General features: G+C 36.0%; 2 protein-coding genes across 2 annotated transcripts; one reads left to right on the forward strand and one right to left on the reverse strand.

The window, feature by feature from the left end:
- Positions 1-4,895: 4,895 nt before the first annotated feature.
- Positions 4,896-6,973, reverse strand: LOC124894910 (ankyrin repeat-containing protein At5g02620-like). Its single transcript, XM_047405408.1, has 3 exons — positions 6,612-6,973; positions 5,763-6,295; positions 4,896-5,218 (listed from the first exon to the last, which is right to left on the reverse strand). Exons 1-3 carry the CDS (start codon positions 6,724-6,726, stop codon positions 5,141-5,143), a joined length of 726 nt encoding a protein of 241 aa, XP_047261364.1. The 5' UTR covers positions 6,727-6,973; the 3' UTR covers positions 4,896-5,140.
- Positions 6,974-19,280: 12,307 nt separating this feature from the next.
- On the forward strand, positions 19,281-20,721 carry LOC107871457 (protein PHOSPHATE STARVATION RESPONSE 1-like). Its single transcript, XM_016718395.2, has 3 exons — positions 19,281-19,426; positions 19,693-19,762; positions 20,252-20,721. Exons 1-3 carry the CDS (start codon positions 19,296-19,298, stop codon positions 20,615-20,617), a joined length of 567 nt encoding a protein of 188 aa, XP_016573881.1. The 5' UTR covers positions 19,281-19,295; the 3' UTR covers positions 20,618-20,721.
- The last annotated feature ends 470 nt before the right edge of the window (positions 20,722-21,191 follow it).

Consider the following 21,191-nt stretch of genomic DNA (forward strand, 5'->3'; position numbering starts at 1 on the left):
GATTATGGTTTTATGATTTAGAAGATGTCTTCACAATATTATAGCATTTGAGTATAATTTGAAATTGTTGAGAGGTTGTTTCTTGATATAAATGTGTCCTTGTGTTTGAAAGAAAGAATTGCATGTGAATTGAGAACTTTGACATGACCACCCTGTGCTATTGAAATGCTTGACAAAGATGAGTCCTTTGCATGTGTTTACATGAGGTTTGAGAAAGAGCCTCTTTGAATTGAATTATTGAAATGGTGGTTCCAAACTTGTGTTTTGAAAATAGAGATTTATGACAGACTAATAATGGCTTAGAGATGTGACTTGCAAGTCAATGGTATGATGATACCATATGTATTTATGCCTTAACGGATTATGTTTTCAGAGCATGTTTTCAAAGTATGTTTTCAGAGCATATTTTTCGAGACTGCATGTTTTGATTGAGTTTTAAAAAAAGGGCTTAAAGAGGCTTAGGTGGTTACCCGAAGAAGGCACGAGTCAAGCAACTCATAACCTGAAACCGTATTTGCCGATATGGGTAGATTATGATGGTGACGGTTGTGTGGCGTAGTAGATTCAGAGACTCCGACCCTTGTGGTACACTTGGGTTGGGGGCTTCACTGTCGAGTTAATGGAAGTTTCCATATAGCCTATGGAATTTTTCAGAGTTGTAGGGTATACCACCTAACACAGATATAATACAGATTTCTCAGAGTCATGATGATTTTCACAATCTTTTAAAATGCCCATGTGATTTCTTACTGTAGGACATGTTTATGAACTGTTTTAAAATGCTCTCATATATTTTGATTATAAATGATTATTTTGTTTTTTCTCTGTGTACTAGTACATCTGTATTGACCTCCCCTCCTCCTCTAGGTTCTAAGATTCAGTCTAGGGGTCCAGAAAAGTAGTAGATAATTTCGACAGGTTATCAGATTGGGAAGTGGTTAGCCTTATCTATTCCAGAAGGCCTGTCTTTTCAGATTATGACACTTATTTCAGTTTTGGTCTACTGGGGCCCTTGTCTCAGCTTTAGACCGTTGTCAGATTTTCATGTTGTAGAGATTTCACAGACTGAGTCAGATGATGTTCAGATATTATTGGATTTTTCCTTCATTGTTAAACTAATTTCAGAGTATGACCTTGTTTCCGTATTCGATGTATAATTCCGCATTTTTTTGTATGAATGTTATGCAAGATTACCAGATAGAGAAGGGCATTTCGGGCCTTCCTAGTTTGGGATGTCCATCATGGCCAGGCCCTAGTTTGGGTCATGACAAACTTGGTATCAAAGAATGGTTCATGGTCCCAGGGTGTCTGCAAAATTACGTTGGGTAGAGTCTTGTTTATGGGTGTGTAGCTCACCACACTTATAAGCAGGAGGCTACAAGGAGTTTAGGAATGTCTCTCTTTCTTCATGTTCTAGTTGGTGCAATAGAGTCAGAATGTTCCTCTTTCATACTCTAATTTGTGCTATGGTGTTGCCCATCCAGTTTCTCGAGTACCATTTGAATCTAATGGAAAAATTAGCTATCTCACAATCAACAATCCCCTCTTCTCCTCTTCCACGAGTGAAACAACTTCCATTACCAGTAAAATGGATATCAAATTTAGGATGCTGAAAAAACCAGTTCATTGGAAAAGACAAGTGCTGTCACCTGTATTTGCGGAGGGGCTCAGATTAGCTACACTGGCACTTAAACAACACATCCAAAATTGTAGGTACTGAGTTTAGCGAGGATTTTTTGATAAGCAGTGTAAAGACATATACTAGAATTAAAGCTCCAATCGTATCAGAGAGGCAGTGGCGTATTTGATTTGAGAGAGGAAAACTCCGATCTCACATCATATAGCTTACTCTAAAGTAAGGTATCTTTAATAATGAAAATATTATACAAGATGAATTCATATTAATTTTGAAACAAGATGTTGATGACATATCTATCACTCAAGAACATTATACAAAAAGATTGAAGAACTGCAAGCCAGTGAACATGTCAAGGTTGTAACATAGACCCGAGTCTTTGTGTAAATTACGTAGGAAGTTTCATATCCCAAGGCCTGTTCTTTCACCAAAGCAACGGTGCTTCTTATTCACACGCAATATTATCTATAGTAGCACCTTTATCAACTTCCAACGCCAAATTGTATGACTAACACATAAGGCAGCTGCGACATACTCGACTTTACAAGTTAAGAAAGGAACCAAAAAAGGAAAAAGAGAAAAACAAGAGAATATTATCATAGGGGTCTATGCGTAAGAAAGTGTGTATAGTACTACGTTAAAAAAAGTTTTTCTTGCGAAGAAGCTTCTGATTCTTTTGTCGACATAAGGACAATAGTTTGATTCGATATTTTCAAAGAATCAACTAAGGAAATCTCATTTTTCGTATATCAAAAACAAGAACTATCCATGTGTTAGTTAAACCAAAATTTGGATTGTACAAATTTGGATCCATTTTCTTTTCATTTTTATCTTATTTTTTGGGATAAAAATAGATCCAAAAAATAGATCCTTGCCCTTCCCCAGACCCAGCACATTGCGGGAGCTTAGTGCACTGGGCTGCTCTTTTTTGTTTTAAGAAATACTCTGGACACCAAACAAACATTTGCCTTTGATAAAAAAGAAAAGCTAAGGTATTTAATTTGTTCTTTGCTTTGACTTTTTTCATAGGGCGATCAACAACTGTTAACAATATATTAAATTCATGTTAATTGTCCTCGTCAAGCATGGCATGACAACAACTTGCAACAATATATTAAATTCACAACAGCAATGTTAGAACATACATGGGCGGATTCACAACGTTGATTTTATGGATTCACCATCTGAATCTAATATTTTTTGCCGGATCCTGTTTGTATATAAATATTTTTGACTTGAGAATCCATAAATTTTAAGTTATGTATATAAATATTTTGATTTGAGAATCCATAAATATTTTGCCATCTTCATATTTGATGATGTCCCTACATAATTAATGTACGTTAACACTATGCCTTTACTTTTTAAGTTTAGACAAATACCAAGCTATTGTCAATTAATCAATCATATTATAAGGCTATCAATATCATTTTCATAACAGCTGTTAAGGTCACTAGCATAAATAGATATTTGCCACGACTAAATGTATTTGAGCTGCCTTCATAATATCTTTGGCTGTTCTTCCATCTCACGGAGAGCATTGGAGTAATTGGTAAAGTTGTTGTATGTGATAAGGAGGTCACGTATAATTAATAAATAAATCTGCAATGAACTCGAAAGTTTTTGCTTTCTCGAGGTGAAACAACAACAGCATACTCAGTATATTTCCCACCAAGTAGGGTCTTGGGAGGGTAAATGTACGCAGTCCATACGACTATCTCAGGTGAGATACAGAGGTTGTTTTTCGATAGACCCCTGACTTAAGAACTTTCTCGAGGTGAAACATTATATAGAAATTAAAAGTTGACTTGGTCTTAGTATATATCAGTCATTCATTTCACATGTTGAATGTGGCCCAACTTGCCATCTTTATGTCAGCTGTATTATTATTACTTTATGAGTAAATGCACTGTTTCCACCTTGAACTATAAACGAAATTGCCGAGACACACCCCAATTTAAAGGGGGTACTATTACCCTATAGACTAATTAAAATCATATTTTTGGCAACCTTAAGTGCCTACGTGGCACATACGTGTGTCTACATGGACCTTCAGTATGTTGATTTAAGCAGTGTGCTACTTAGGCCTTAAGGTCACCAAAAATACGGTTTTAATTAATTCAGGGGTAATAGGACCTCCTTTAAATTGGAGTATGTCTCAACAATTTCGTTTAGAGTTCAGAATGGAAATAGTGCATTTTCTCTTACTTTATTACAATGTTTTTGAGAGTGGGATCAATAAACCCACACCAACCTATTCTGTCAAAGGTAAGGTACGAGTCTGACAGAATTTAGTAATTTCGATTCAAATTTAATTTGTATTTGTTTTTAAAATATATACTTAATATGTACAAATTATTAGTTTAGAATCCACTACCACAAAGGGGATAGAATCTGTCGTCACTAGGGGCAGTTCTAGAGGATCGGGAGGGTGTTAACCCGAATCCCCTTGACTACGTTGTCCCCTTGACTACATTGTATATATAAGGTAATGCAAACACTAGCAGCAAGCTGAATGTGCTAAAGTAGCATATGTACCAGTTATAAATGCAATTACAACTGCGGACATGGACAGAAGCTGCAAAATACTTGTGATCGCATAAAGCCTCTGTGTATATAACTGTCAACTATTATAGTTGCAGTCATGCCGAAGTAGGTACCTACAGAAACAACTGAGCATGTAAAGGAGATGACATCCACAACAACAAGTGCACAAAACACTGTTCTCCATAATAGAATCGACATCCCTTTGTTAGGGCTATCGAGTAGTTTGGTGAGCAGTCTTGGTATACAGCGATTATCATTGGCTAAATGTTAACAAACAGTCCAAAGAACGAACATTTATGTAAGGACTGAAATAATCCGCAATTCCAGCTTTTTGTCTGCCTCTTCGAAGCAACACTTATCATATAATAGGTCATCACTAGCGCAACCTTGAGTGTTCTCATGATTCACTAGTTGATAATAACAGTGATAAAAGAGTATCAGATGCCATATATTTATATCAAATAACGTTCACAAAATACATTCAATAATCCTATGTGAGATTGAATCTAGTATCGCTTAACCATACGCCATACATTTAACAGAAGATAGAACATAGGGAAAAAGATGCAACCGATGACACAGACAGTAACAGCGAGACCAACTGAATGTGCTAAAGTAACATACATACCAGTTACAAATGCAATTACAACTTCTGACATCGCCACAAGCTGCAAAAGAATTGCTATAATAAAGCGCACAGCTATAAGTTTTAATTCTTTTCCAATTGCTGCATTTATCGCAATGTAGAAGTAGAAGAGTACAGCAAATGTAGAGCATGTAAAGGCAATGGTATCTGAGACAACAAATGCACGGAACACTGTTTCCCTTATTAGAATCGCCATCCCTTTATTAGAACTATTGAGATCGCTTTCAAAACCTCCCGGTAAGGTGAAACCTGCTGTGAAGGTCACGCCAACTAGTAGTGTGGCAACTACTAGATGTATTTGAGTTGCTTCTTCATTTTCTTCCATTTATCTCAAAATCACGCCGTCCTAATCGACAATAGCGAAGATTCCGCTTGAATGTCCGTTTCGCCTATTTTCATCATGTGGTGAGTTTGTATATAGTAAAAGAACATGTTAATAAAGGATAAAATCAGCTCCTATTTTTTTAAATTTCAAATTTAACAGTTCCTTCTCTCTAGAACTCTTGTATATAGATAAGTATTATCCTTGTCTTAGTTTATCTCTTTGTTGTATTGTATTTATATATACTCAGTCTACAATCAATGAGAAGCATCTTCCTTTTATTCCATTAACAGTTTTATACTTCATACATGTAACTTCAGTAGCTATACATCCTCTACGTAATATGTACTATTAAATAAATTTGAAGATTCATAACCAACAATCTTTATGTATTTAGTTGCATACGGGTGAGAATAATTACATGTAGTCGCGGAATTACCAATAGATTGTAGCTGAATTGACCATAGATTTTGAAGTTGAAACTTGAAAATTCAAGTTTTTGAAGTTGTGATCTTGGAACATGCCAAATTTCAAGTCCAAACAAAGATTTTTGAAAATAAATTTTCAAAATCTATGGCTAAACGCTAGCAAAGTAACATGTAGGTATGTACCAGCTGTGTTATCTCTGTGCTAGACTCTGATATGTCAAGTGGAGTCTGGTTTTCTTTGTTAATTAACACCTTCTTTGTACTGGCATGTCTTTCTAATTTAGCAGGCACACTTATCCAGCCAGAGGCAGCAAGCAAATGGAGAGGAGTGTTGCCATCGTTATCTGGCTCGTCAATAAGGTAATCAGATTTTTTAGAATTCAATAAGAATATGATTAGTCTTAGTTTATTATTCGATATGGCAACATGAAGAGCATTTTGGCCATTGTTGTTAAGCGTTTCCAAGCTATCTGGACAGTGAAATGATAGCTCACATATCATGTTTACATAACCTTCATTGGCTGCAATATGAATTGATGTTGCCCAGTCATTTCCATTGCCTGCGTGAGTGTAGGCTAATGATGTCTTCCACCCCAGCATTTTACGAAGTACTACTCTAAATCCTAGTTTAACAGCATAATGCAGTGGATTCCAATCCCATTTGTCAGTTTCCTCGCATAATGATTTGTTCCATTCCCACAGTGATGCCGCACAATCTGGATACATATATGTCGAATATTAAAAACTAAAAAAGAAGGCAGTCCGGTGCGTGAAACATCCTGCAGGTGTAATGTAAGAAGCCTACCATAACACAAACATCAGTGGCTGAATCCATAGCTCAGTTCTATATAATAAACAGTGATTGGTGGCCTTGAACAAATAGTTAACCGACATGATATAATTTGGTTCACAAGTATAAAAATTTGTCAATCGAAAGGAGGATTCAAGCTATATACACTGTCAGTTTCAAGTTTGCACTAATTCAATTTAATCAACTTTAAAACCAAAAATGGACGTGGAGGACTGTGTTACCCTTTGGAGTGACCTGGTACCCATTTGCTTCATCCCTATTTCGATAATCAGCAAGTGAAAAATCACCATTTCCTGTAATTCCTTTCGTCGCAGCAGTGTACAGGATTCGATCCATTACTTTTTTTGATTTAGGAGATTATGATCTTGTGAGTTTTTGCTTTCTCAGAGTGAATTATTATATAGAAATTAAGACTTATCTAGGTCTTTGTTTTAGAATAATATATTCCCTCCGTTCACTTTTACTTGTCATGTTTCGCTTCTCGACCATCAAATTGCATGGATTTTGAAATAGTCTCTCTATTTCTCTGTGGTAAGGATAAGATTTACATACACTCTACTCTCCCCATACCCCACCTGTGGGATTACATCCAATATGTTGTTGTTGTTGTTTTAAGGTAAGAACGATTCCAACGTACAGTATTTTGTGTATAGCTCTCGACCATCTAAATTTTTAAAATCTGCAATATTGAATTAATCTTAAAATATCATACTGGTCCATTAAAAGTCTTTGCCAATATATAAATATCCTAATGAAGTCTTCGCGGAGTCCATTATTCCTTTTCCCAAAAGAAAGCTTAAAAAAGGAAAGAAGAAAAGCAAAAGCAAAAGGAGAGAATCAAAAGCAAAAGCAAAAGTATTGATTGGTAACTTTGAGTAAATTGTTAACTAACATGCTATTACAGTTAAATTCACAAGTGTAAAGGATTATGCCATCAGCTATGTCATCCGTCGAAAATTTTGCTCGTTTATACTATTACTGTTACAAAACAAGTTCATCCATGCCGTTACTTGTTAATGATGGTATTTCAAAAATACCTTTGACACGTGTCATCTCACTAGAGATCCACATCGTTAATTAAAATAACGGAAAAAGGTTCAAATATGCCATCAAACTATCATAAATGTCTCATTTATGCCATCCGTTAAAAGTTTATCTCGTTTATGCCATTGTCGTTACAAAACAGGTTCTCCATTCCATTACTTGTTAACGGTGATTTTTCAAAATACCGCTTTGCCACACGTCGTCTTACTATAGGTTCACGTCACTAATTATAATTAAGTTAACTCAACAGCTAAATATATTCTGAGATATTCTTAGGCCAGACTCCAATAGCTGTAAGAAACTGGAAATTGCATGTCATAGACCCAAATATGGATGACTTTAGATATTTAACCCCAATAAAGAAATGTATTTAAAGAATAATCTTCCTTACTTTTTAAGTATAGTACAAGTACCATTTTGCCTCTCTACACCTCAAATATATTTATTAAACTTTCCATACTTATTTGTTTCTCAAATTTTATATTTTATTATTTTCACTTTTTTATTTTTTACTTTAATTTTGTTATTCTATTTTTTTCTCTTTTTTTTTCTTATTCATTATCTATTTTTTTTCTTTTTTTAATTCATTTATCTCTAAACTTTATTTTTTTTATTTTTAGTTTTTATCAGTTGTCTTTTTTCCCCCATTTTTCTCAAACTTTATTTTTATTTTTTTCTCTCATTTTTTATTTTCTCAATTTTTTTAATTCTTCGTTTTTTTCTTAATCTTCAGTATTTTTTTTCTTGCCTTTTTTTTTCTCACTCTTTTTTTATTCCTCTATTTTGTTTGATCGTTTTTTTCTTTTTTCTCAACTTTTATTATATTTCGCTAATAAATAAAAAGTTGGATAATTCGCAAAGGAATCTTCTTTTTTTGACATCATATCAAATTTAAGAGCATGAATTGTTGTTACAAAGTTCTTTGAAAATTCTTGAGATAAGTTGTGTCTCTAAGGCGAGAGTTGTAGAATATCTCATAAATAAAGACATAATGTTACGAAAACATGGTCAAGAATCATACGAAAGCAATAATGGGGAATAAGGTCCCACAATCTCAACACAACATCTCTATAACGTCTGCGAAATCTCTACTGCATGACTGAAATAAATATCTATCTGAAAACTGGGGCAAGGCCCCCAGCAGACCCAAAACTAATAAATGATAAATGAAACTGGGAGGGAAGGGGGTCAATACAAAAGTACTGGTACGCAGAGATATCAAAACAAAATATAATATTTTTACAAAATATAGTTGAGAGCCGTTTTAAAGTAGTTTCATATCAAATCATTTGAAAACACATGGGCGTAATGTAATTGTTTTCAACAATAATGTAATGCAGTTGAGCTAGGTGGAATACCCTACATATCACATTTACACCAACTGTCAAACCTCGGTTGCCGCCGAGATTAGAGTATAAGTGAGGGAAAGAAACACAAGATCACACAGCAGGGTGTCTCGACCCAATGTCAGTGCACAAGATCACAACGCAGGGCTCCTAACCATAGTCCCAACTTGGGAATGACATAAAGTCAAGTACGCAAGATCACAAAGCAGGGTACCAAATTCCAGTGTCGGCAAACACAGTTTCCAGTGATGAGCCCTTACACTTAAACGCCTTCTTCGGGCATCCACCTATCTCATGTAAAATCAATGCATTCAAATTTTATCTGATTCAATCACATATCATATTTTGTAGGGTATCTTCATACCCGACTTGCAAGCCATCAATATCACATCATTCTTCTCATTCAACCATTGTATTCAACATGTTTCAACACAAATAGCCCTCTCGTTTTCAAGTCAAAATCATATCAATTCTCAAAACATTTCATGTCATAATTTTCAAGATGTTTTCAAACAATTTACATCATATGAACATTTTAAACAAATTCACATCAAGAGAGGGATTACATATAATTCATGCTCTCAAATTAATACCTTTTCGAAACACATGCATATACATATATAATATGTCAAATCACTTCAGAAATAGGCCTAAAGACCAAATCAATATTATAGAAACGTTCAAAACATGATTATATTCGTAGGTTCAAAACTCCCATTGTAAAACATGAATTTAAAGGCCCATGAGATTTTTGGATAACCCCACGTACCTCTAGATGCGAAGATGATAGGTTCTTCTTGAAGCCTACGTTCTGGGGATTCCAAATATGCAATTAGTTTCAAAAACCCACGGTTGAATCTTGAGTTGCTTGGGTTTTTATTTTGAAATCCTAAGGAGAGTTCTTGAGCAATTTTGATGAATGAAGGTGTATTTTGGGGTATTTGGGGACTGAATTTCATGTTTATGGCTAAATAAGGGTGGGAAAAGGACCATTTTGCCCTAAAAACGGAGTGTTTAAGTCACTTGAGTAATAATGTATGCGGTGCACACCTTATCTCGTAATATAGGTTATGCGGCGCACTCTTTATCGCACACATTAGGTTGTGCGTCGCACACCTTATGGCATAAGTTAGGGTGTAGTCGCACACCTTATGCTGCACGACACACTCCACTTTGCAAAGCCATAACTTTTTCCTCGGGTGTCGGATTTTTGCAAAATTAGTATCATTGGAAAGCTAATTCAAAGAGATTTCATTTGATATATAGTAGGCTGTCTAATTAGTTATATACAAAGAGTTATTACCCATTGAAGTTGACCCAAATTTTGACGCTTACTTAAACTCAATCGATGGAAAAGCTTTCAACTCGTCCTTGAGTTAGGGGACCTCTATGATCTCAATTCATGCTCAACTAGATTTACACACCATATAGTTCATTAAAACACTATCTTCACAATAGATTTATGGTTTTTGAATGTGTACAAGTAGAAATGACAATTTACGTTCAAGTCTGAAAGTATGGGGTGTTACATTATCTCCCCCTTGGGATCATTCGTCATCGAATGATGGGTAGGAACTTGTTGAAGCCTTAAAGGTATGGAATAATGCAGACATGATACGTCCTCTAATAAGGATACACTGATTTGAAACCTAACTATATGAGTGAAACTACTGATGTTCTGAATCTTTATACCGGGCGTGCATATCTGATGCATGGAATACACGACTGAAGCTACTCATAAGCTGAATTCTCATAATGAACATGCATATCTGACTGAACTGACATATGAATGTATGACTGAATACGCAATAATAACTGATGCGAAGCTTGTAATAAGAATTTATGCATGCAACTGAATGGGGGTATCTCCCCCTTGGAACACTATGCCTTTCTATGAATGCTCAAATCACTAAGATACTCGGAAAAATTGAGGCGATGCACTAGGCACCTACGAAGTGAGTTAGAACTGAACATCTGGAATCTGAATCTAGTACATGACACATGAACTGAGTTATACTCGCAACTACTAGTATAACTTGGAATAGTAACATATCTGAGATTTTTACGTAGCATGATTAAATGAAAAGACGAGAAAACAAGTCATGTGAATCTGACTGCTAAACTGATTTGCTGGCCACATAGACTGAACTATACTGGAAACTTATACTCAATCTGGAGTATCTTATCAACACTCCTCCTAACGAAGTCCTAGAAGCACTGGGTAGAAAAAAAATCTTGGGTATGAGTCACACAAGACATCTGACTATAGGATCCTAACATTAACATTACTCTGCAGCCTGGAATATAGACATATAACTCATAAATCAGGATGGAATTGCCAGGCCTTAGTCAATGTAACTTCTTAATTTCAAGCTTAACATACATCTCGTATACTCCCTTAACTATACTATCCCCCTTAAATATCATATTCATTTAATTCAGCTTAAAATTCTCATATGAGCATCGACAAAACTTTATACTAATGTCTAAAATAACTGAATCGTTTCACCACGATCAAGCCTAACTCTAAGTCACAAAATACAACATGCTACACTATGATACTAGTCCAACTGCATGATTCAACCTCTCCTATCTTCATGAAGGTCACATCTTAAGCATAACGTGCTTTAACACTTCAACGACTGACTCCGATCTCTTACTATGGATTCACTAACGCATATTGTGTTCCTCCCCTTGAATCCCAACATGTCATTCAAGCCTATATTGATAACCACATATAAACTTTAATGCAAACACTCATGGAATTATCTAAACAAGCATACAATGTCCCTTTTATCAACAGGTAATGTAACACAACGTATTTTGGGGTAGAATAAAAACCATGACTCTGATGCGTTGATAATCCCAGAGCCTTAAATACTATTCTAATTTGGCATGTTTATGTAGTCTTAAATCAAGATTTAACTGTGGGTTTTCAAAATTGATTAGAAATTCGGAATCCCCAATCCACAGGCTTCAAGAAGCACCCATTATTTTTCGAAATAGAGGTACGTGGGGTTTTCCTAAATTCTCATGGGCATAGAAAAATCATGTTTTAGAATGGGGTTTTTGAATCTATGTATATATTCATGTATTAAATGTTTTAACATCATTGTTTTGGTCTTTTGACCTTCCCCAAAGTAATTTGAGAATATGAATGTATGAACCATGTATTCAAGAATGAATTGTTGTTGAGAGCATGATTTTCAGTGAATTCCCTCTTATTATGAATTTTTCAGATTTCTCATAGCATATGAATTGTTTTGCAATGCATCCTTGAAAAGCACTTTATGAAATGATTGAACTCTTGTTATGATTTAAAGGTGGTTTTAAATCATTAAAGAGGGAATCTAGAATGAATGTTTAATGTTCATAATGCATGTAATGAAAGAGTGCATGGATTTGCTAAAGGCACTAGACCACCATATGTTGATGAAGTTTTTGCATGATTTTGACTTGAGTTTCGAAACACGAAATCTTCTATATCAGTTGTATGTTTTTGGTGGTCTAAATTATGATTTAAATGAAAGATTTAGCTTAATGTATTATGGCTCAGAAATCATGAATTGCAAGTCTTGGTATGACGATGCCAATTCAGACCAATGCCATATTAAACTCAGACTAATAGACATTTCAGACTATCATGATTTTAGACATTCAGAATGTTGCATGTACAGAAAAGGTTAAAAATGGGCATACAGAGATGTTAGGTGGTTCGCTGAAGAGGGATTGAGTTCAAATAACTCACTGCCTAACACCGTGGTTTGCCGACCCGGGTATATTATTATACGCTGACTTAAGTGTCGTATGGCGTATCAAATTCAAGAACTCCAACCCTTGCGGCATACTCGGGTTGGAGGCTTCCCCGCCGAGTCAATGGCGGATTCCATATCGCCTGTGGAATATCAAACTTGTAGGGGATACCACCTAACTCAGAAGTAATACACAGATCAGAGTTTGAGATTTACAGACATATTACATGTTTTCAGAAGGTGCCCATATGTTTTTTAGAAACTGTTTTATGCATAATGTTTGATGAACATTTTCTCTCACGTATTATATATATATATATATATATATGTTTAATTACTCTATTTTGGCTTGCTTAACGTGCCAGTACAATTGTGCTGACCCCCCTTCCTCCCAGGTACTGAGGCGCAGTCTAGGGGGCCAGATCCTCAGTAGAGTCTACAGATAGGGTTGTCTCAGAGTTCAGTTGGTGAGCCTTCTTTGCTTCAGAAGGCCTAGTCATTTAGATATTTATTTCAATATGGTTTTTGGTCTGCTGGGGCCTATCCCAATTATTCAGATAGTATTTCAGTAGATATTTCACAGACTATTGCAGATGTTTATTAAATATTATTGGGCATGTTCTTAGGCCTTTAACTATTTTAAATTTTTGACCATCTTTCCGTATTATTATGTCTATTCCGTATTACTTTGATCATATAAATTATGTGCATGATTATCAGATAGACAGAGGGCATTCTGGGCCTTCGAGTTTGGGAATGCTCGTCACGGCCAGGGCCCCGGTTCGAGTCGTGACAGGTAAAATTTACCCATCACCACTATCACCACATATAGAGGAGTCACTAAGAGGTTAGGACATAAAACCTTGAAGCATGGAAGGATATTATACAAGACTCGACAATCAACTGAGGCTGGATAATAGCAAATCGACATCAAGGATTCATCAGAGAAGAAATCTGAACTGGCATACATGGCTATAAGTTGAACATGAGTTATGGAAACTGAGCACATTACAAAGCGTGAATACATGAGCCATGATTTGCATGACCTCAATTTGGAGTTCATAATATATGGAATATGATCCCGACTGCTGAATGAGCTGAAGTTCCTCATTTAGGAATCTGAAAGAGCACGTGATTCTCTATCATAAGAATGATCATGAACTATGATTATCGAACTTATATGTAAGGCATGAGTAGGTATTGGGATCACTAAAAAATACTGAGATAAGGATGGGTTGAGTCTCACCCTCACTTGCTGATGTTCTATATCATCATGACATCACTACTAGAATCTGAGAGTCTGATTTGGTTATTCGTTCTATCATTTCCCCCTTGGCTTCAAGCCATCATATTAAGTTTGGGAGATCTCTTACTAGTTCTAACTGAACTACACTTACGATAATTTATGGTTTGAGAAACGACAGTACACATATATCATAGAACTCACCCGAATAACTACACCTGAAAGTGGAAAATCCACTGCTATTACTACTTTTTCCGATACACTCTATCTTTCTATAACCCCAATAGTTATCGTATAATAGTCGTACACTTATTTCTATCGGTTCAACCTTCAGAACTCAAACTTAGATGCTAATAATAATCATAGATATCACCAAGCCCTTGATGAACCATACAAATTTTGACATAGCCTACCAATATCGTAGCTCCAAGCTTATGTCAAATTACTATGAGAATCAAGATTGTATAAAAAGGTTCAAAACTATCAATCAAAACTCTTTAACCTGGCCATTTAGAACCCATATAACATCTACTAGTCTTTCTCCATCTAGCAACTCAATGGTACTACTAGCCACACGCAACATGTAATAGTCTTAGAGAAATGCCACTACCTCATATCACCTTAGCATACTTCTACATCAGACATACAACATCATACTTGACTATGAATCAAATAAACTTAAGCTCTTGCATATACCGTTCAAGCTTATTAGATTACTTCTATATAACTAGTATCATTAATCAAGAAATCATCACATCCACCTTCATGGCCATCAACTGTTCAAAACTTAATGTGTAGTTCTAAACATGATTTTACAACCCAACCTTATGCATGATTTTCACTTGGAAACTATGAAATGAACATCAAGAAACACTAGCACACTAGAACTTCATAGCAACAATAATTGTTCTTGACCTTACGGTCTTCCTTATCATATTCCATTAGCATGTACTATTTCAACACATCAAGCCTACTAATTTAATCCCACAAAACATACATCATTAAGATCATGCCACTATTCTTACATCCACATCCTACATTAAATTCAAGCCAATGGTCTAGCATCAATCATCTACCACTAAATGAAGAAGGCAACATAATATACTAGTCCGTCAAATCTGAACATTCTATCCAAAAACCTCAAAAATCTACTACATACCTTCTCACAAGTAGTACTAGTCTACAACTACCAACAAAAGAAGGTCAAGGGGGGGAGTAAAGTCACATAATAGGCATGATCAACCTTAATATGATATTATAACCCCATACAATTTTATCCACTTATACGAATTTCTTACCTCATGCTTACTTACTCAATCATACATTTAGACTACCTTCAATTTCCACAACAAGCATGAGTCTATAATTATAACTTACTGGCTAATATAACCATTTTCATACTTCAAGCAACCGACAAATCACCCTGACTAACACTTCTTCTTTAGTTTCTACTAAACTATCATGCAAGGACGAAGCACCTCTTTACCAACTCAATCTCATGCAAATAGATTCAGCGATACATATATTAAACCAACACAAGAACAACAAGTTGCTAGTGAATCGAAATAGGCCTCACACGGTTTCACTAGACTTTGATTTTTGTATTTTGAACAAGAAAATGAGATGAATGATAAGACAACTATGCTAGTGAATTGAAAGATCCCCACACGGCTTCATAAGACTTTAAATTTTTTTTTTTTCAAAAAACACCATGATAACAAGATTACATATTACAAGGGATAGAAAATTGACACATAATATTTAATGGTCTAAGAATATACATATTATTCTGTATAAATAAAAATATGAGTAAAACGCTTCCTCCATGGACTACCATGCTAAGAGAGTCCTGTCTCGATCCTTTTTCTTTCTGATTTTTCTTCTACCACATTAGTTTATCACTATAAAGGGGTAAATCATCCTCAAACATCGGTTATTCAACTGAAGTATTCATTTACACAAAATCACCCTCACTCTGACTTCTAACTTTGTGACTTTACATCGCCAATTTCTTGGTCCAATTTCACTACCAATAGATCATGACAACAACACTTTAACTTATGCTACTATTCAGGTGGAAATACAGTTCCAACATTCTGCTATACATTTTCCACATCTGTAATAGGATTTTGAGAGGGACTAGATACACTTAATACCTTAAGCTGGAATACACAACTCCATCAGGATCAATATTTACATCAGAATCAACACATATTGATGCACTAACAGACTCCTATCGAGTCTTTGCACAATTTTTAAAATCTTATAGGACTCAATCGGAAAGGACTATATCATGTAGATTCTAAATTTTTTGCACTTGAATCAGCCCAATAATGGGACATGTCTGAGAACATCAGAGTAAGGAAAGAATTTGGGATGACTTTACTTTCATATGAGTGACACCATAGCACAAATTAGAGTATGAAAGGGAACATTCTGACTCTATTGCATGGACTAGAACATGAAGAAAGAGAAATATTCCTAAATGCCTAGTAGCCTTCTACTTATAAGTGTGGCGCGCTACACACCCATAAACAAGACTCTATCCAACACAATTTCGTAGACACCCTGGGACCATAAACCGTGCTTTGATACCAAGTTTGTCACGATCCGAACCGGGGCCCTGGCCGTGACGAGTATCCCGAACCATAAAGGCCCGAAATACCTCATATCTGTCTGGTAATCATGCACATAATTCATATGATAAAGAAATGTGGAAGATAAATAATATTATGGAAATGTAGTCAAGAATCATACGAAAGCAATAATGGGGAATAAGGTCCCACAATCTCAACACAAAATCTCTATAACGTCTGCGAAATCTCTGAAAACTGGGACAAGTCCCCCACCAGACCCAAAACCAAGTGACTCTGCAAATCTGTTTGAGGAATCTACTGATTTTCTAGACCCCTAGACTGTGCCTTCGAACCTGGAAGGGAAGGGGGTCAATACAAAAGTACTAGTATGTAGAGATATCAAAACAAAACATAATATTTTTACAAAATATAGTTGAGAGACGTTTTAAAGCAATTTCATATCAAATCATTTGAAAACACATGGGCGTAATGTAATTGTTTTCAACAACAATGTAATGCAGCTGAGCTAGGTGGAATACCCTACATATCACATTTATGCCAACTTTCAAAACTCGGTTGCCACCAAGATTAGAGTATAAGTGAGGAGAAGACACACAAGATCACACAGCAGGGTGTCTCGACCCAATGGTAGTGCACAAGATTACAAAGCAAGGCTCCTAACCATAGTCCCAACTTGGGAATGACATAAAGTCAGGTACGCAAGATCACAAAGCAGGGTACCAAATTCCCACGTCGGCAAACACGGTTTCCAGCGATGAGCCCTTACACTCAAACATCTTCTTTGGGCACTCACCTATCTCATGTAAAATCAATGCATTCAAACTTCATCCGATTCAATCACATATCATATTCTATAGGGTATCATCATACCCGACTTGCAAGCCATCAATATCACATCATTCTTTTCATTCAACCATTGTATTCAACATGTTTCAACACAAATAGCCCTCTCGTTTTCAAGTCAAAATCATATCAATTCTCAAATCATTTCATGTCATGCTTTTCAAGATGTTTTCAAACAATTTACATCATATGAACATTTTAAACAAATTCACATCAAGAGAGGGATTTCATATAATTCATTCTCTCAAATTAACACCTTTTCGAAACACATGCATATACATATATAATATATCAAATCACTTCAAAAATAAGCCTAAAGACCAAATCAATATTATAGAAACGTTCAAAACATGATTATATTCGTAGTTTCAAAACCCCCATTGTAAAACATGAATTTAAAGGCCCATGAGATTTTTAGATAACCCCACGTACCTCTATATGCGAAGATGATAGGTGTTTCTTGAAGCCTACGTTCTGGGGATTCCAACTATGCAATTAGTTTCAAAAACCCACGGTTGAATCTTGAGTTGCTTGGATTTTTATTTTGAAACCCTAAGGAGAGTTCTTGAGCAATTTTGATGAATGAAGGTGTATTTTGGGGTATTTGGAGACTGAATTTCGAGTTTATGGCTAAATAAAGATGGGAAGAGGACCATTTTGCCCCAAAAATAGAGTGTTTAAGTCACTTGAGTAATAATGTATGCGGCGCACACCTTATCGCATAATATAGGTTGTGCGGCGCACTCTTTATCGTACACATTAGGTTGTGCGTCACACACCTTATGGCATAAGTTAGGGTGTGCGTCGCACACCTTATGCTGCACGACACACTCCACTTTGCAAAGCCATAACTTCTTCCACGGGTGTCAGATTTTTGCGAAATTAGTATCGATGGAAAGCTAATTCAAAGATATTTCATTTGATATATATAGGCTCTCTCATTAGTTAGATACAAAGAGTTATGACTGATTGAAGTTGACCTAAATTTTGACGCTTACTAAAACTCAATCGATGGAAAAGCTTTCAACTCGTCCTTGAGTTAGGGGACCTCTATGATCTCAATTCATGCTCAACTAGATTTACACACCACATAGTTGATTAAGACAATATATTCACAATAGATTTATGGTTTTTGGAATGTTTACAAGTAGAAATGATAATTTATGTTCAAGTCTAAAAGTATGGGGTGTTACATAACATGGTAGTGTCAACTCTTGCCCATGGGGCATAATTTATTATTTTAAAGTCCTAGAGCTAAGTCTTTCCTCTAAGGCAATAGTTGTAGAACATCCCATAAATGAAGACATATCGTGGTAGGGTCAACTCTTGCCCGTGGGGCATAATTTGTAGTTTGAAAATCTTTGAGCTAAGTCTTGCCTCTAAGGCAAGAGTTGTAGAACATCTCATAAATGAAGACATAACGTGGTAGTGACAATTCTTGCCTGTGGGGCATAATTTGTAGTTTGAAAGTCCTTCAGCTAACTCTTGCCTCTAAGGCAATAGTTGTAGAACATCTCATAAATGAAAACATAACGTGGTAGAGTCAACTTTTGCCCGTGGGGTATAATTTTTGTTTGAAAGTCCATGAGCTAAGTCTTGCCTCTAAGGTAAGAGTTATAAAATATCTCATAAATCAAAATATAATGTGGTAGTGTCAACTCTTGCCCATGAAACATAACTTATTGTTTGAAAGTCGTAAGTCTTGCCTCTACAATGTAGTAGTGTCAACTCTTGCCCATGAAACGTAGCTTATTGTTCGAAAGTCGTAAATCTTGTCTCTATAATGTGATAGTATCAACTCTTGCTCATTATATGTAACTTGAATGGAAGAAATAGAAGAAAAGAACAAAAATAATAAAAGTTGTGGAAAAATTTATTTACCGTATACATTTTATTTTGAATTTCAGAAATATAGAACTGCCAGATATAAACCAGAACCCTCAGAAGGTAGAAATTTCCTCTCTGATTTGTCGATAAACTTTTGCATCCATCAAGGAACTCCGCGTAAATCTTGCTAATTATATGACGAAACATACATACATGTATCTTTCTGTAAGATGCATCTCTTTAATTATATCTCATGCTTGCGTTTCCTGCCTCTCTAGTTTCTTCTGCATTTGAAATTCATGGAGATTGTAATCTGCACATTGCAGGAACATCGGAAAAGAAGTCTACCAGTGTGATAGAGATGCCATCGTTGGACCTGAAAACGTAAGTCTTTGCTGCCATACTTTGCATATTTATTGATTATGCAGCGATCGCATATCTTGTATGTCTGTTCATTACGGGGCATAACGTTTAACATGATGCCATATGAGCAAAAGTTCATTCGATTATCAATGTTTACTTCAAATCCAGTGTTCTATTTTACAACCGCAGATATCTCACCCCACCCCCATCCCCATCCCGACCCAACGTTCAATCCACAAGTACAAATGAGGGATCATCTTTTACAAACTTGACATTTTTAGTAATAGGACTATGGGAATAACAGAAGCGCTAAGATTGCAGATGGAAGTCCAAAAGCAGCTTCATGAACAACTTGAGGTGCGTAGACGATCAAAGTCTCAAACATTACTCATGTATCTATTCTTTCTTTTCTTGTACCTGTTTTCATCGTCAAATCAGATGTCGAAAGTCTCTGGATAATTGAGAATGTTATCTTAAAAATCTTGTACATTGTGTGTCTGTGTAGACACACATCCAAGTTTATCATTTTAGCAACAGCTCGATGTATTCGAATGTAACATGATGATATTGTTCTGTTTTGAAACCATGCGACTCCCTCAAATTGCCGATGACATGGTCACTAACTCCACTCCGTACCTTTTTTCATTTTAGCTGATCATCATCCGTGGCATAAGTAGCTGATGAAATATCCGTATTCTTGTGTGGCGGGACCATAGAACCTTGTGGTCCGGTCCCCAGACCCTGTGCATAGCGAGAGCTTAGTGCACCGGACTGCCATTTTACGGTTATTACAAAAAATAAATTCTATCAAGCACATTCATAATTTTAACGTATCCCTTTCTGCAGATCCAAAGAAAGTTGCAGTTGCGGATTGAAGAACAAGGTAAATACCTCGAAATGATGTTTGAGAGGATGAAGGACATTGGGAAAGATTTAAAGGTATCATCATCAATAACAGATGAACATCCTTCACTATCAACCGAGACAAAGCATTCGCCTCCAAACGACAAATCAGAAGCACTCGAGAAAGATCCTGTTAGTTCGACAATTGTTCAAGTTCAAGTTCAGGAGGGAAATCACCGGACAAGAAAGTTCGTGAAGATCACGACTCAGATGGTGGAGACTCGTGTTGTTCACCTCCGTCAAAACAAGCAAGAACTGAAGAAAGGTCAGCTCTTCATGAATCTTGATAGACTCATTTGTAATATGTAGCCCAGCAGGATAGCTGAAATGTGAATTGTTGTCTTTGCAAATGTTATCGACTTGATGAAAGCTTCCGGCTTGAAAATAATCGTCTTCTTTGGTTGTTTCATTCACTTTTCCTCTGACCTTAAGGGTCGACTGTGTTCTTCACTAATCACTGCATGACTCGAATCACCATCTTGTGAGTTTACGAGTATGCCAATAGACACACTTGTCTGTCATCCGGATTGTTTCATCATTCTATATAGGTGTCATACATACGAGGACGCCTAAAGTGGACACAATTTTCACTTAAACACCTCAACCAGACCTCGTTCTGATTGAACACCCATAAGTAGGCTCAACGTGTACCAATCAGACATGCATCGCTGAATGGCTGATAGTGTATTTTTGTTTGTTTTAGGAACAAGTATTTACATATACTAATTTTTGGACACGTGCTTTATCTCGTATTAGTGTAATAGAAAATTTGTCAGGGGTGCGGCAGTCGCTGCAAAACCTTGGGCGAGAGCCCGGGAGGAGGGGACGTCGGTGCGGGTCTTGGTGGTAGTAGCAAATATTCAAATTCCCCTTCCTCTAAATG

Source organism: Capsicum annuum, unplaced genomic scaffold, assembly GCF_002878395.1.
Source record: "Capsicum annuum cultivar UCD-10X-F1 unplaced genomic scaffold, UCD10Xv1.1 ctg78262, whole genome shotgun sequence".
NCBI classification, from domain to species: domain Eukaryota; kingdom Viridiplantae; phylum Streptophyta; class Magnoliopsida; order Solanales; family Solanaceae; genus Capsicum; species Capsicum annuum.